Below are 13,581 nucleotides of genomic sequence, written 5' to 3'. Positions count from 1 at the left end.
TCACAGGTATTATCCCAGTTTGCCATCGACCTGCATCTGTATTATTTGATCCAGGGTCTATATTTTTCTATGTGTCTACCTATTTTGCATCTTATTTTGATTTGACATATAATTGTATATCCGTGCCCGTTCATATTTCTACACTCGTGGGTGAACCCTTAGTAGTGGATCGAGTATATTGGTCATGTCTTATTTCCTTGGCCGGGTATGATACTTGGGTAGATATAATTATTTTGGGGATGGTAGATTTTGATGTGATATTGGGTATGGATTGGCTTTCTCCCTATAGTGCTATTCTCGATTGTTATGCTAAAACTGTTACCTTAGCGATACCTGGTGCCCCGCGGATTGAGTGGAAGGGTACTAGTAGCTCCTATCCTAGTAAGATTATTTTATATATTCGTGATCAGAGGTTGATTGATAGAGGGGGTATGTCTTATTTGGCCTTTATTCGGGATACCAGTATTGAGTCATCTCCTATAGAGACGGTTCTAGTGGTTAAGGAGTTTTCTGATGTATTTCCTACTAATCTTCCTAGTGTTCCTCCGGATAGGGACATTGATTTTTCAATTGACTTAGAGCCTGGCACTAAACCCATTTATATTCCTTCATATTGCATGGCTCCAGTTGAATTGAAAGAGTTGAAGGATCAGTTGCAAGACTTGTTGAGTAAGGGGTTTATTTGCCCTAATGTATCTCCTTGGGGTGCACCAGTTCTGTTTGTAAAGAAGAAAGATGGGACTATGAAGATGTGTATCGATTACAGGCAGTTGAATAAGGTAACTGTTAAAAATAAGTATCCTCTTTCCCGTATTGATGATTTATTTGATCAGCTACAAGGAGCGGCATTGTTTTCCAAAATAGACTTGAGATTCGGTTATCATCAGTTGAAGATTAAGGCATCAGATATCCCTAAGATAACTTTTCGGACTCATTATGGTCACTACGAGTTTTTGGTGATGTCATTTGGGTTGATGAATGCCCCCGCAGCCTTCATGGAGTTGATGAATGAAGTGTTTCGCCCGTACTTAAATTCTTTTGTGATAGTATTTATTGATGACGTCTTGGTGTATTCCAAGACTGAGGCAGATCATGTCCGCCATTTGAGGTTGGTACTTCAGAAATTGAGGGAAGAAAAGTTGTATGGAAAGTTCTCCAAGTGTGAATTTTGGCTTAATTTTATTATATTTTTAGGACACATGGTGTCCAAAGAGGGGATTAGAGTGGATCCAGTTAAGATTGAGGTAGTTAGAGGTTGGGCAAGGCCTACTTCTCCTATTGAAATTCGTAGTTTTGTGGGGTTAGCCGGTTATTATAGACGGTTCGTGCAGGGCTTCTCCACTATTGCAGCTCTTTTGACTAGATTGACTCAGAAGGCTGTGGATTTTCATTGGTCCCACAAGTGTGAAGCGAGCTTCCAAAATCTAAAGATTTTATTGACTTCGTCTCCTATATTGATGCTACCCAAGGAAGGTGTGGGATTTACTATATACTGTGATGCTTTCGGTGTTGGTTTAGGCGGTGTGTTGATATAGAAGGAGAAAGTGGTTGCCTATGACTCGAGACAGTTGAAGGCCCATGAGAAAAGCTATCCTACTCATGATTTAGAGTTAGCGGCTGTGGTTTTCATGCTTAAGTTATGGCGTCATTACCTATACGGTGTGCATTGCGAGCTCTTCACCGATCATAGGAGTCTTCAGTACATATTCAGTCAGAGGGATCTGAACTTGAGGCAATATAGATGGCTTGAGTTGCTGAAGGACTACGACATGACTATTTTGTATCACCTAGGAAAAGCCAATGTAGTGGCGGATGCCTTGAGTAGGAAGTCCTCTAGTATGGGGAATCTTGCCACGATCCGAGTTGAAGAGAGACCATTGGCTAGAGATGTTCAAAGGCTAGCTAATAGTCTTGTCCGATTACAGATTTTAGAGAATGGTGGTGTTCTTGCCTTTGTGGAGGCACGTTCTTTCTTGGTTGAGCAGATTCGGGAGAGATAGTTTGAGGATGAGAAGTTATGTATCATTCGAGACAAGGTGTTAAGAGGTAAAGCTAAGAAGGCGGTACTTGATTCGGAAGAAGTATTGAGGATTAGCGGCAGAATTTGTGTGCCTAAGGTAGGTGACCTGACTAGACTTATTTTGGAAGAGGCCCATTGTTAAAGGTATTCCATCCATCCGGGAGCATCCAAGATGTATCATGATCTGGGCCAACACTATTGGTGGTGTGGGATGAAGAAGGATATCGCAGAGTTCGTGTCCAAGTATTTGACATGCCAGCAGGTAAAGTGTGAGCACCAACGACCTGGGGGTGTGAGTCAAAGGATACCTATTCCCACTTAGAAGTGGGAAATGATCACCATGGACTTCGTTATGGGTTTACCTCCCACCGTAGGTGGTTATGATTCTATATGGGTGGTTGTTGACAGACTGACAAAGTCTGCCTATTTTATTCTTGTTAAGGTGAGGTACACAGCGGATAAGCTAGCCCAGTTGTATATTAGCCATATCGTTCAACTTTATGGTGTCCCAGTATCCATTGTTTTGGATCGAGGTTCAATATTTACTTCGCAGGCAGGCATTACAGCATAGTTTGGGTACTAGACTTGATATGAGTATAACTTTTCACCCACAGACCGATGGTCAGTCCGAGCGGACGATCCAGGTATTGGAGGACATGCTCTGAGCTTGTGTTATTGATTTTGGTGCTAGATGGGATCAACACTTGCCCCTAGCAGAGTTTTCCTACAATAACAGCTATCACTCTAGTATCCAGATGGCTCCATTTGAGGCTTTATATGGTAGGCGATGTCGATCCCCTATTGGATGGTTTGACTTAGCTGAGATGGATTTCTTAGACACAGACTTGCTTAGAGATGCTATGGAATAGGTTCATAGGATTTAGGGTAGACTCTTGACAGCCCAGAGTAGGCAGAAGAGTTATGCAGACCGGAGAGTTCAACCATTGGAGTTCATGGTGGGTGATCATGTTTGGCTTTGAGTGTCTCCCATGAAGGGCGTGATGCGGTTTGGGAGGAAGGGAAAGCTCAGCCCTCGATTCATTGGCCCATTTGAGATTTTGGCGGGAGTTGGAGAGGTGGCTTATAAGTTGGCCTTACCTCCTAGCTTATCGGCTATGCATAACATGTTTCATGTTTCTATGCTCCGGAAGTATGTTCCGGATGAGTCCCATGTGTTATCACTAGATTCAGTGGAGTTGGGTCTAGACCTGACATTTGAGGAGGAGCCTATAGCTATTCTAGATAGGCAAGTTTGTAAGCTTAAAACCAAGGAGATAGCTTCAGTGAAGGTACAATGGAAGCACCGTTCAGTCGGAGAGGCAACTTGGGAGACAGAGGTTGATATGCGTGCAAGATATCCCCATCTTTTTGAATATTTAGGTATATTCCTTTTTTTTATGTTCGAGGACAAACATGATTTTTAGTGGTGGATAATGTAATGACCCGTTAGGTCATTTTGAAAATGAGTCCTCCTCCTTTCATATGAGACCCTTCCCGTAAAATTTTAATGGGTTATTTGAACTATTCAATAACTTTGGTTAATTAGGTGAGAGATAATTTTAGAGAATTAATTTAATTGATGGGCTAAAGTGCTAATTTATTTAATATCCTATACCACTTTTCTTATATTTATTAAAATAGGTTAGTAGGGTTCGTAAATTTTAATAAATAATTGGTTTGGAAAAGGAAAAAAAAAGAAAAAAAAAAAGAAAAAAAGAATTATATATATATATATAATCTGATGGCCTAATGCCATCAGATGTAACGAGAAAAAAACAAGAGAACAGCGACGCCGACGAAACGAAAAAAATTGGAAAAAAAAATACGGAGGAAGAAAGAAAAGAAAGGGGAAAAGAAAAATAAAGGAGAAGAGAAAATAGGAATTTTCATTCCAAAGCATCAAGGTAAATATTCTCATCCTTTCCATTAAATTTTTATGCGATTATGAACATATTTTTAGGGTATATTGGTGGAGAAATAATGCTAAAATAAGAAAATGTGACCCTAGGGTTCTTCACATAAAATCTTGATTTGGGGGTCGAATAGCGATCCGTTTTAGCTGAAATTTGACATGTGAGTTTATTTTATCATGAGTGAACATAATCGGAAAGAAAATTTCAGATTTGACTTCAATGACATAGAATGAGTTAGTTCTCGAATTTTGATATATTGAGATGGATAATTAAATATTAAATAGATTATATTTTATGAATTCCATTAAATTTATGATATTGGGAAAATTAGAACCTAACCCTAGTCTTAAAAATTTGGAAATATGAGAGTTGACATGTTATTTGACATCAACATTAGAAACTTGATTATATATATTTGGGTAGGTTTTGGGTCTAGGCTAGACATATAATAATATGAGTGTTGTTAGTTTCGAAATATTATTGTGATTATTTATTTGATTAGATTATACTTATTTGGAGGCTCAACGAAAAGGGAAGGCTCAAGTACTTGAGTAATTGCTTGATCAATTAAGGCAAGTGAATTTCTAAACATCAGTTTAAGCTTGTAGATGCTTGTATTTCCGTGTTATATGTACTAGGGAGTAATAAGAATTAGACTGGGTTATTGACTATATGATTGACCTTAAAAATGGAGATGAGGGGTATAATATGGTGATCTAATGACATGTATTGGTGGAATTGATATGTTGTGATTGTAGATTTATTTTGGACATGTGAAATGACTATGTTGATGTGAGATAGGAAAAATTATTGTTGTTGTCATATTATTATCGTGAATTATATGAACATGAATTGATTGCATTAGTTCTGACATATTGTGTTGAGACTGAAAATGATATGAAATAAAAGGGGTCAGGCCACACGCTCCGTGACAGGTATTATAAAACAAAGAGGTCGGGTCACACGCTCCGTGGCAAGATATATATATTGAGGGGACAGGCCACACACTCCATGGAAGGTTACATGGACAGATATGTCCCCCATGGGTTCCAGACTGTGATTCAGTAGATGTGTACCGATAGGACAGACATGCATCATTTCATTGCATTACATTGCACCTTTCTAATATTTGTGAATTTGTGTTTACCCCTATATTACTCTGTGTGTGTTGAACTTGATTTGGTATAATTTATTGACGAGACTATTGATGAGTATTTGTGGACTGTATTACTGTTGTTATTGTACAAGTGTAGAGTTGGGCTGATTTTATGCAGGTTGTAGTTAAGGAGGTTCGGTTGGGAGGACAGGAGTACTTGTATCTTTTAAGCTTTGTTTAGTTTTAGTTATCCACTTGCTGAGTACCGTGTTGTTTTGTACTCACCCCTTGCTTCCACACTTGTGTAGGTTGTGAGCCCGGACCTGCTTGATATCCTACTATTTTCTACTACATCCGAGGCTATCATTCCGAGTGTTGAGGTAGCTGTTACATCCATCTAGCGGACACCTCTTACTCTTTTATTATGTTTTAGTCTTACTCTAGAGACAAAGATATTGTGACTGTATTTTCTTTTGTACTTCGGTAGTTTATTAGTGGCTTGTATACGTGACAACCAGTCTTGAGGGATTTTGAGATTATTTATTTTTTTTGACTAAGTTAACCCTTGTTATATCTCAATTACTTCCACATTTACTTTCCGTTGAGTTTTAGGCTGACTTGTCTCGATGAGTTGAGATGAGTGTCATCACACCCGGATTCGAATCGTGATAATGACTTAGGATAACATAAGAATCAAGATAAGAGAAATGCGGAAGATAAGTCTAAAAAATCTTATCATAGCAACTCAAATAAAAGAATTTGAGAATAGAACTTGCAAAGTGAAAATAACCAAACTAGTTTGACATAGCCTGTAACTATCATAGATGGGGGCATAGGACAAGCCCTAGCTCACACAAACCATCAGAGGCAGCGGGGATTCGAATTCCCCTGGGGTAGGGTACTACAAAAGGAAGTTGATCACTAAAAACCTATAAAACAAAATATATCATAAGCGGTTGTGCCGACGAAGTATGAGGATTCACAAAACAATTAACCCCGAATGGAGCAAATACTAACTGCGAGTTGGATGAGGAGCGTCGTGACCTATATTATAAAATATTATAGGTAAAAGAAGTATATGGTTAAAACTATAAGATGCATTGAGTATGGAGAATGTGAACGTGATAATGCAACGACTAAACTAAAACATAGTAGAAAGCTTTTAAAACAACATTAGGAACATGATACATGATCAATGCAAAAATCCTAAGTAAATCATAATTAAGAATATAACATAGTGAGAGATACCGTTAACCGAAAATAAACCATGTAAGCTATAACATGGAGTCCAATGTCATACCTACCACACCAAAAAGAGATTGTCCTACCTGCTAAGGTAAGGACCATAAACATGAGCAGTTGTGGATCCACTAGTTAAGGCTAATAAGGCAAATCCTATGGGGGCACGTAGTTCAGGGACCTGGGTAATCACCACTAGTCCAATTTGGTACTAGGTAGTACTTGCAACGGAATAGACATAATCATAACATATTCATCAAAAATGGTAATATATTTATAGGACCAAATTCATCATAAACACTTAAAAAATATAAGAATAGCTCTTTTAGCAAATTATGATATCATAACATGTTCATAAAGACGCGTATCTAAGCATCAAAAATTATGATAACCTCATTCATAGAAAATCATAGAAAACGTTCATGATTAGATTACTTTCCATTTGAAGTAAACCTTAGTTTTTCATAAATTCATGATAGAATACTTTACATTGAAGCAACCTTTGTCTTCATCAAAATTGTAATTGACTCTTTCCATAAAAATATCCTTGGAATCATAGTTATAAATTCATGATCCATGCATAGTTCTTAAACATAGGTCAAATTCATGAAAATAGGCATAATGCATGGGTTTATGTAAAACTCATCAAAAACATGTAATTAGAGATTTTAGGAGAATGGGAGTGAATGGGAAAATTTTGAAGGTGCATTCACTGATGATGGTACATGTCCAGATGACCTCTTCTGAATGAATGACTGGTTGTCATTACCATTTTTCTGCTAAATGGGCTCGTGTCCTGCCGACTTTTCCCTCATGTTCTGTCACTTTTCCCTATCCTTCTTCTTATCTTTCTTAACCTATTGTTCATACACCATAAGCCTGGAGATATCCATGACTGAAATCAGAAGTGTAGCTTACATTCCTCCTTCACATGTTTTCCTAACCCAGAGACAAATTTCCTCATCCTTGACTTTATATCCGGAATTATCTCTGAAGCATACTTGGATAGCTGGATAAACTCGAGACGGTACTCTTTCACTGTCAAACCTTCCTACTTTAAGTTCTTTAACTCTTCTACCTTTGCCTCCCTTAGCTCTTGTGGAAGAAGTGGTCCAAAAATGCACCCTCAAAGTCACCCCAAATAGCATGTTTGACATCTTTGCCACGAGTTTCTTCTCACTGATTGTACCAGATGTTGGCTACATCCTTGAGTTGATAGGCAACAAGTTCAACTTCTACAATCTCATTAGCATGCATAAACTTCAAAATCTTCCGCATTCCATCAATGAAATTTTGCGGATCCTCTTCGACCTTGGACCCTATGAAAATTGATAGATTCATCCTCAAAAAGTCCCTGATCCAGCTGATGACTCTTAGGGACTGGAGCTAGTGACTGGAGTGCCTTGATGGCCTAATTTAGTAGCCACCAACTGTGTGAGCATATGAATAGCTCCCCTAAAATCGACCTCTAAAATGAGGGGAATCAGTGGAGTAGGTGTTTGTAGAACCCTTGTAGTGCTAGCAAGCACCTCTTGAGTCCCAATATCATTGCCCTTATATGTCAGGCGAGCTCTATTCCTAGTCTGCATCCTTGAAAGTGGAGGCATAGTTGTTGAGCTAGTTCCAGCAGGAACCTCTGTGCTGGCAATGTTCCTTTGACTGAAGGTATGCTTTGGAGGCATGATCTGAAAATGTGTGAACGTACGAGTTAGAAAGATTTTTATAGATTTAAACTCTATCACACAAATTTAGAGTATGAAAGAAGGGTGATATTTTCTAATGTACTGTAGCTTTCCTATTATAGATATGGCATGCTTCATACTAAGAAGGACTCTACTAGACACAGCTTCATAGGCATCCTAGGACTTTTGAACCTTGTGCTCTGATACCAAGTTTTTCACGCCCCTAGTCTACACCCTAGGTGTGGCCGACACTCAAAAATCATTGTTAATCCCAAGCAAACCCTTAGCCCAGATGACTACTGAGCGGAAGACTAAACATGAATGTGGAAACTTTAAAAATATGAGCATTTATAATACTTTAAGTAAAACTCATGCAATTATTTGAAATAACCTGAATAAAATATGAAATAATGTTAAACATATATCTCTGAAATGACTAAACTAAATCAGCTATATCTATGAAGCCTCAACTAACTATTAATAGGTGCCGGGACATGACCCATGGCTACCTCAAAATAAATTACTAAAACTGAAAGTGTAATGAAGTGGAGTCCTCTGAAAGCTAGTAGTTCTTACCAAAAAGCTGACGAAGTATGATCTTAACGGAGTATATATTGTTGATCCTGAATACCTATATTTGTATCATAACTTGACTGAAATGTAATAATAATTAAACTGAAGGAAACATGGATAATAACTTGACTGAAATGTAAATCATGAATGTAGAATAATACAAGTAAAGCTTCACAACTGAGACAATGTAATATATATATATTCTAAAAATAATAACTTCTCTTTGTGGAGCTTCTCTAACCGACAATCATCACTATGAGCCTCGTGATGATACAACATTTAGCCCACATTGCCGGAGCCATATTATACCTTACCAGAGTATAAGACAACAAAATTGAACTTATAGATCCATCTAAAAGTCCTTATCAGATACTGAGGTGAGGAGTTCTCGAACCAATAGCACGATCCTATCCTACGCTGGTACGTATTTTATGGGGTATGAGTTATCTTAACTCTTATCCAAATTGGTTCTCTATGCTAATGCCAAAACATGCAATAATGCTCATATAATATTTGTGTGTACTCAAAATACCTCTTTGAAGTCATACTGAACTTTACTTATTTGACTGAAACTGCTTTATGAAACTGATAATGCTTTCCTTAAAAGTAGTCATGCACTTTTCAAGATAAAATAATGCATTGGGTACAACTTAACTTCCCTTGAACTTTTCTCCAACTAATAACTTAAATCACTTGAACTTAAATTATGACATCCATGCATAATGAATAGTAATGCAAAAAATTTCAACCAAAACTTAGTTAAATAGGGTTCATGAGAGAATAAGCATGAACAACAATCTAAGGATTAGAATTACATGAAGGAACACAATCTCAATGAAAATAAATAGAATTCAATAGAAAGGGATCATGACTCATTCAAAAACTTAAGAAAACTTGGGTTAAAACCCTAGGTTGAACTCTTACTGACTGAATTTAGATGTAGGGCATGAGGATGAACTTAGTCCAATACTATGAATAGCCTTACATACCTGAATAAACTAGATTCTTTAAGAACTTGAAGAAGACACTCGAAACCCTATTTTTTCTCCTCTTGAATCCTTGCTCTAAGTCTTGAGAATGGTTATGGGAGTATTAGAGTCAAACTAAACTAATAAAGACCCTAATTGTATCCCGAAACATTGAGACTTGGACTTGGAAAGGGTGGGAAAAGACCCAAATACCCTTCATTAAAAACTACTGAAGTCATCTACGGGAGCCATCTATGGTCTGTTGAAACTTCTATGGGCCATAGGAGCCCTCTGGTAGAAGGTGACTAGAACATCTGAGTTTCGAAACCTTGGGTTTACAGAACCTTTTATAGGTCGTAAACTCTTCTACGGGTTTACGGACTGTCCTGTACGTTTGTGGAAAAAGTACTGAGATTGGGGGATTTTTAGGACCTTGGGTTTACGGAACCTCTTACGGTCCGTAAACCCTATTACAGGTCATAAAGATAGATCGTAGAAACTGGAAAAAAGATTTTCAGGACTTATGTTTCATAGGACATTCTACGAGCCGTAAGAGCTTGTACGGGCCGTAGAATAGTCCGTGAAAGTCAGAGAATTTTTCCAGCTTTCAGGATTTCAAATTCACGGGCCCATCTATGGTCCGTGGAAAATTATACGGGCCGTAGATGGTGTTTGTAGAAGACACTTTTTTGCAGAACTTAACTTCTTTCCTGGGCTGGGCTTTTCTGATCTGATCTGAGTTAGGAATTTTGGGTGTTACTGGTTAGTTCGTACATAGCTAGGGCTAACAAGTAAAGGCTCAATGTGATTTCTGGTGTAAACCTACTGTTATGGGAGACTCTTTTGTATAACCTATTACTGTTTTTACGTTAGTGACGGATCCTTCATACTTGTCCTTTATGACATTTTTATATGTAATATGAATTCCTTTTCCTCCATCACCCACCAAGAACCTTTTGTGGTACTCTATCATATGCTTTCTTCAGGTCAATAAACATGGCGATATATTTTCATAAATCTTTGCAAGAATATAGCCTTCGTTGTAGATCTACCAGACATAAATCTAGACTAATTCTCTTTTACTTTATCATGGTTCTGGTCTATGCTCTATCACTCTTTCCCAGAGTTCCATCGTATGACTCATGAGTTTAATGTCATGATAATTCATACAACTTGAATATCTTCTTGGTTCTTATAAATCATAATACTCTTCCTCCACTCATCGGGCATCCTCCTACTTCTTATTATAGCATTGAATAGCTTGGTCAGTCATTCTACTCGACCTCTTCAAGACACTTTCAAACCTATATAGGATACTATCTGGACCACAAGCTTTTCTCATCCTCATATTTTTCATGGCGTCTTTTACCACTGTTGGCCTAATTCTATGAGTGTAGCTAAAATTTCTATTGTTCACAGATGTGTGGGTGTCTAAAATTTTATTCTCTTGGTTCAAGTTGAACAATTGATCAAAATACTCTCTCCGTCTCTCCTTGATCCCGTTATCTTCTGTCAATACTTAATGAGAAACATCTTTAATACACTTCACCTGGTTTAACTCATTACCGTTCTTCTTTGCTTGTTAAGTCTTCTTATGGCTGTAGTATGCACAAAAAAGTTTTATTCACAAAGTGGCAGACAGTAGGCATCTGCTTTCTGTGGCACAACAGCTGTTGGAAGGTGTCCGTAAAAATGACAAGAAAATTGTATACCGTCTCATTGTTGCCTATCAAGCAGATGTTAATGCAGTTTACGGGCAAGCATCACTTGGTATGTCTTTCTCTAGTGAATTATTGAGATTGCATTGACTTGAAAACCCTGATTATAACTTTGATTTCTTAGGCAGTGATAGTGCAAACTCTTTGAACCCACAAAATGGAAGTGAAGACTGTTCCTCTGATGAATTTCTTGATGGTTGTTACCAAACTGCTGATATTGGCATGGTGGAGCTTCTTCTGCAGCATGGTGCTAACATAAATGTTTGTGATTCGCGTGGCCAGATCCCACTGCATCATAGTTTCTTAAGAGGAAGAACTGAAATTGCCAAACTATTACTTTCAAGGTAATGGTTTGATTCTAAGAACAGTGCTAGTCCTTAGTGTCTTAATTGTATATTCAGTTTGATAATAGAATTCTTGCAGTAAAGTTGATGGCCAACCTGTGCATTTGGATAAAAGTTTCTAAGGAGCTTCACAATATAGGTTAACATGTCCTGTATATTTATATAGTTAAAACCATTGTGAGGACCACAGTTATTGTGCTTACATTCAGATCTAGCAGAGGAAGAGGTGCTTTTACTGGGTAATGCCACATATCTTATTGGTCGTAGTAATTATTAGCGACATACAGTTGTGAGAGAGATAGGCATACAAAAGACACATTTGCAAATTGCATATTGAAGCCAAGTAGTAATTGAAATTTAAATACAAGCATATTAACGGGAATCCTATAAGGCAGTATGGGTAGCTTCTGCACTTTTAGTTGATTTTAGGGCAGATAACTAGTTAGAAGACATCAAAGCTGTATCAGTTCATGATCATCAATCTTCAGTTGAATTTCCAGGCAGAGCAATGACGTTCATGCCTTTTAGAATCAGAGGGAATTATGACTTTCTATAAAAGTGTTTGATGCTTAACATTCATAAATCTCAAAGGAGTTGGGAATTATTGAATGTTTTCTTAGATCAATCACTCAACCAGAATGATTCCAGCCTCACGTGGGAAAGACTGTATAAACAAGCAAACAAACAGCAATTGTGCCTCAATCCAAACTGATGATGTAAAGTTTGTCAATAAGGATTAACCTTGATCCATATTAGTTGGTATCAACTATATAATACTTGCTTCCGTTGTATTCTTCTCTCGCTAATTCCGCATTGATATCGAGAAATTAAAGGTCTTTTGAGACAAGTTTCATCCTCCTGAAATTAGATCTACATCAGCTTCTTTTAACACCTTCAATCATTATGGTGTTCCACCTACATACTAATGCATCTGGAGGTCTACAGAGAATATGAGCTGACAATCTTAGGCTACCTTCTTTCATTTTTTCATCTATATTTCTTACTTGCACCTTCTATTGTATGTTACCATTCCTAGTCTTGTTTAAACTCGTAGACCACGGATCCATGTTAACACCCGTACAACACTGATGTTAATGTTTTGTGATATTTGATTTTACAAAGGATAAACTTAAAGGTTTGGGTTCAGTGTACAAGATGAGGAAATTAAACCGATTCTCCAGGAATTATAGAGTATATTTAACAGTTTTACCTTGCACAAGTTCTCGTACCAAGCTAGAACACAACAAAATCTGCTCTCAAATTTCAAAATCGCTTCAATGAATCCGATTAAGGCCCAAGTAAGTGGTAGTTGAATACTGTTTTACTTCATCAGATAGCAGAACAGGAGCCGACTTAGCAGACAAGTTCTATCCCTTGACTTGGATAGAGGATTATGTTCTTTGTAAAGATGAATGACATTCAAGTTGTATATCTTGAATCAAAACTTTCTACTGCTTGGTACTCCCGCAGTCTTTCAACTTTTCTAGTGATAGTGGCCTTAGATTTGGAGGAGAACTGACTTTTTGAAATGATAATATACTTAGTTCTGATATTTAAAGCAATAAAGTAATGTTGACAATTTCAATCATTTTCATAATGCTGCTGAAATCGAGAGCTTTCTTTGTATAAGTTGTATAACTTCCGTCTATGTTGTTTAACCAATATGATTTCTTGCAAATAGGGGGGGATCCACAAGCAGTTGATAAGGAAGGAAAGAACCCTTTCCACCTTGTCGAGGAATCAGCCCTCGATGATGTGGAGATTATTGCCCGGCTGAAAGTTGCAATAGGATAGCACCTGCACAACGATCAAAATGAGGTATACCTCTTAGTATTGCATCCCACTGAGGATAATTTATCTTCAAGAATGAAGTTTGGAGTTATATGGAAGTGCTGGAGCTTGATCAGCCCTTAGATTCATTCTGCCAGCAGAAATTCTGAAATATACAGGTTTTTTGAAATCAAAGATCCAGAGAAGTGGTGCTTTTTCTCTGATATTAGGAATTATATATCAAGTACAACATGGCTA

General features: G+C 37.5%; 1 protein-coding gene across 1 annotated transcript in view; it reads left to right on the top strand.

The window, feature by feature from the left end:
- The window catches only part of LOC129893747 (ADP-ribosylation factor GTPase-activating protein AGD1-like), a 33,128-nt gene extending 19,781 nt beyond the window's left edge, over positions 1 to 13,347 (top strand). The window contains exons 7-9 of the mRNA XM_055969126.1: positions 11,096 to 11,261; positions 11,334 to 11,456; positions 13,235 to 13,347. Of these exons, the coding sequence (XP_055825101.1) occupies positions 11,096 to 11,261; positions 11,334 to 11,456; positions 13,235 to 13,347 (402 nt within the window). The remainder of the gene's footprint in view (positions 1 to 11,095; positions 11,262 to 11,333; positions 11,457 to 13,234) is intronic.
- Positions 13,348 to 13,581: the final 234 nt, after the last annotated feature.

This window comes from Solanum dulcamara, chromosome 1 (assembly GCF_947179165.1).
Source record: "Solanum dulcamara chromosome 1, daSolDulc1.2, whole genome shotgun sequence".
Classification (NCBI taxonomy): Eukaryota; Viridiplantae; Streptophyta; class Magnoliopsida; order Solanales; family Solanaceae; genus Solanum; species Solanum dulcamara.
The sequence above is the reverse complement of the archived record's forward strand: the minus strand, read 5'-3'. Positions and strand labels throughout refer to the sequence as shown.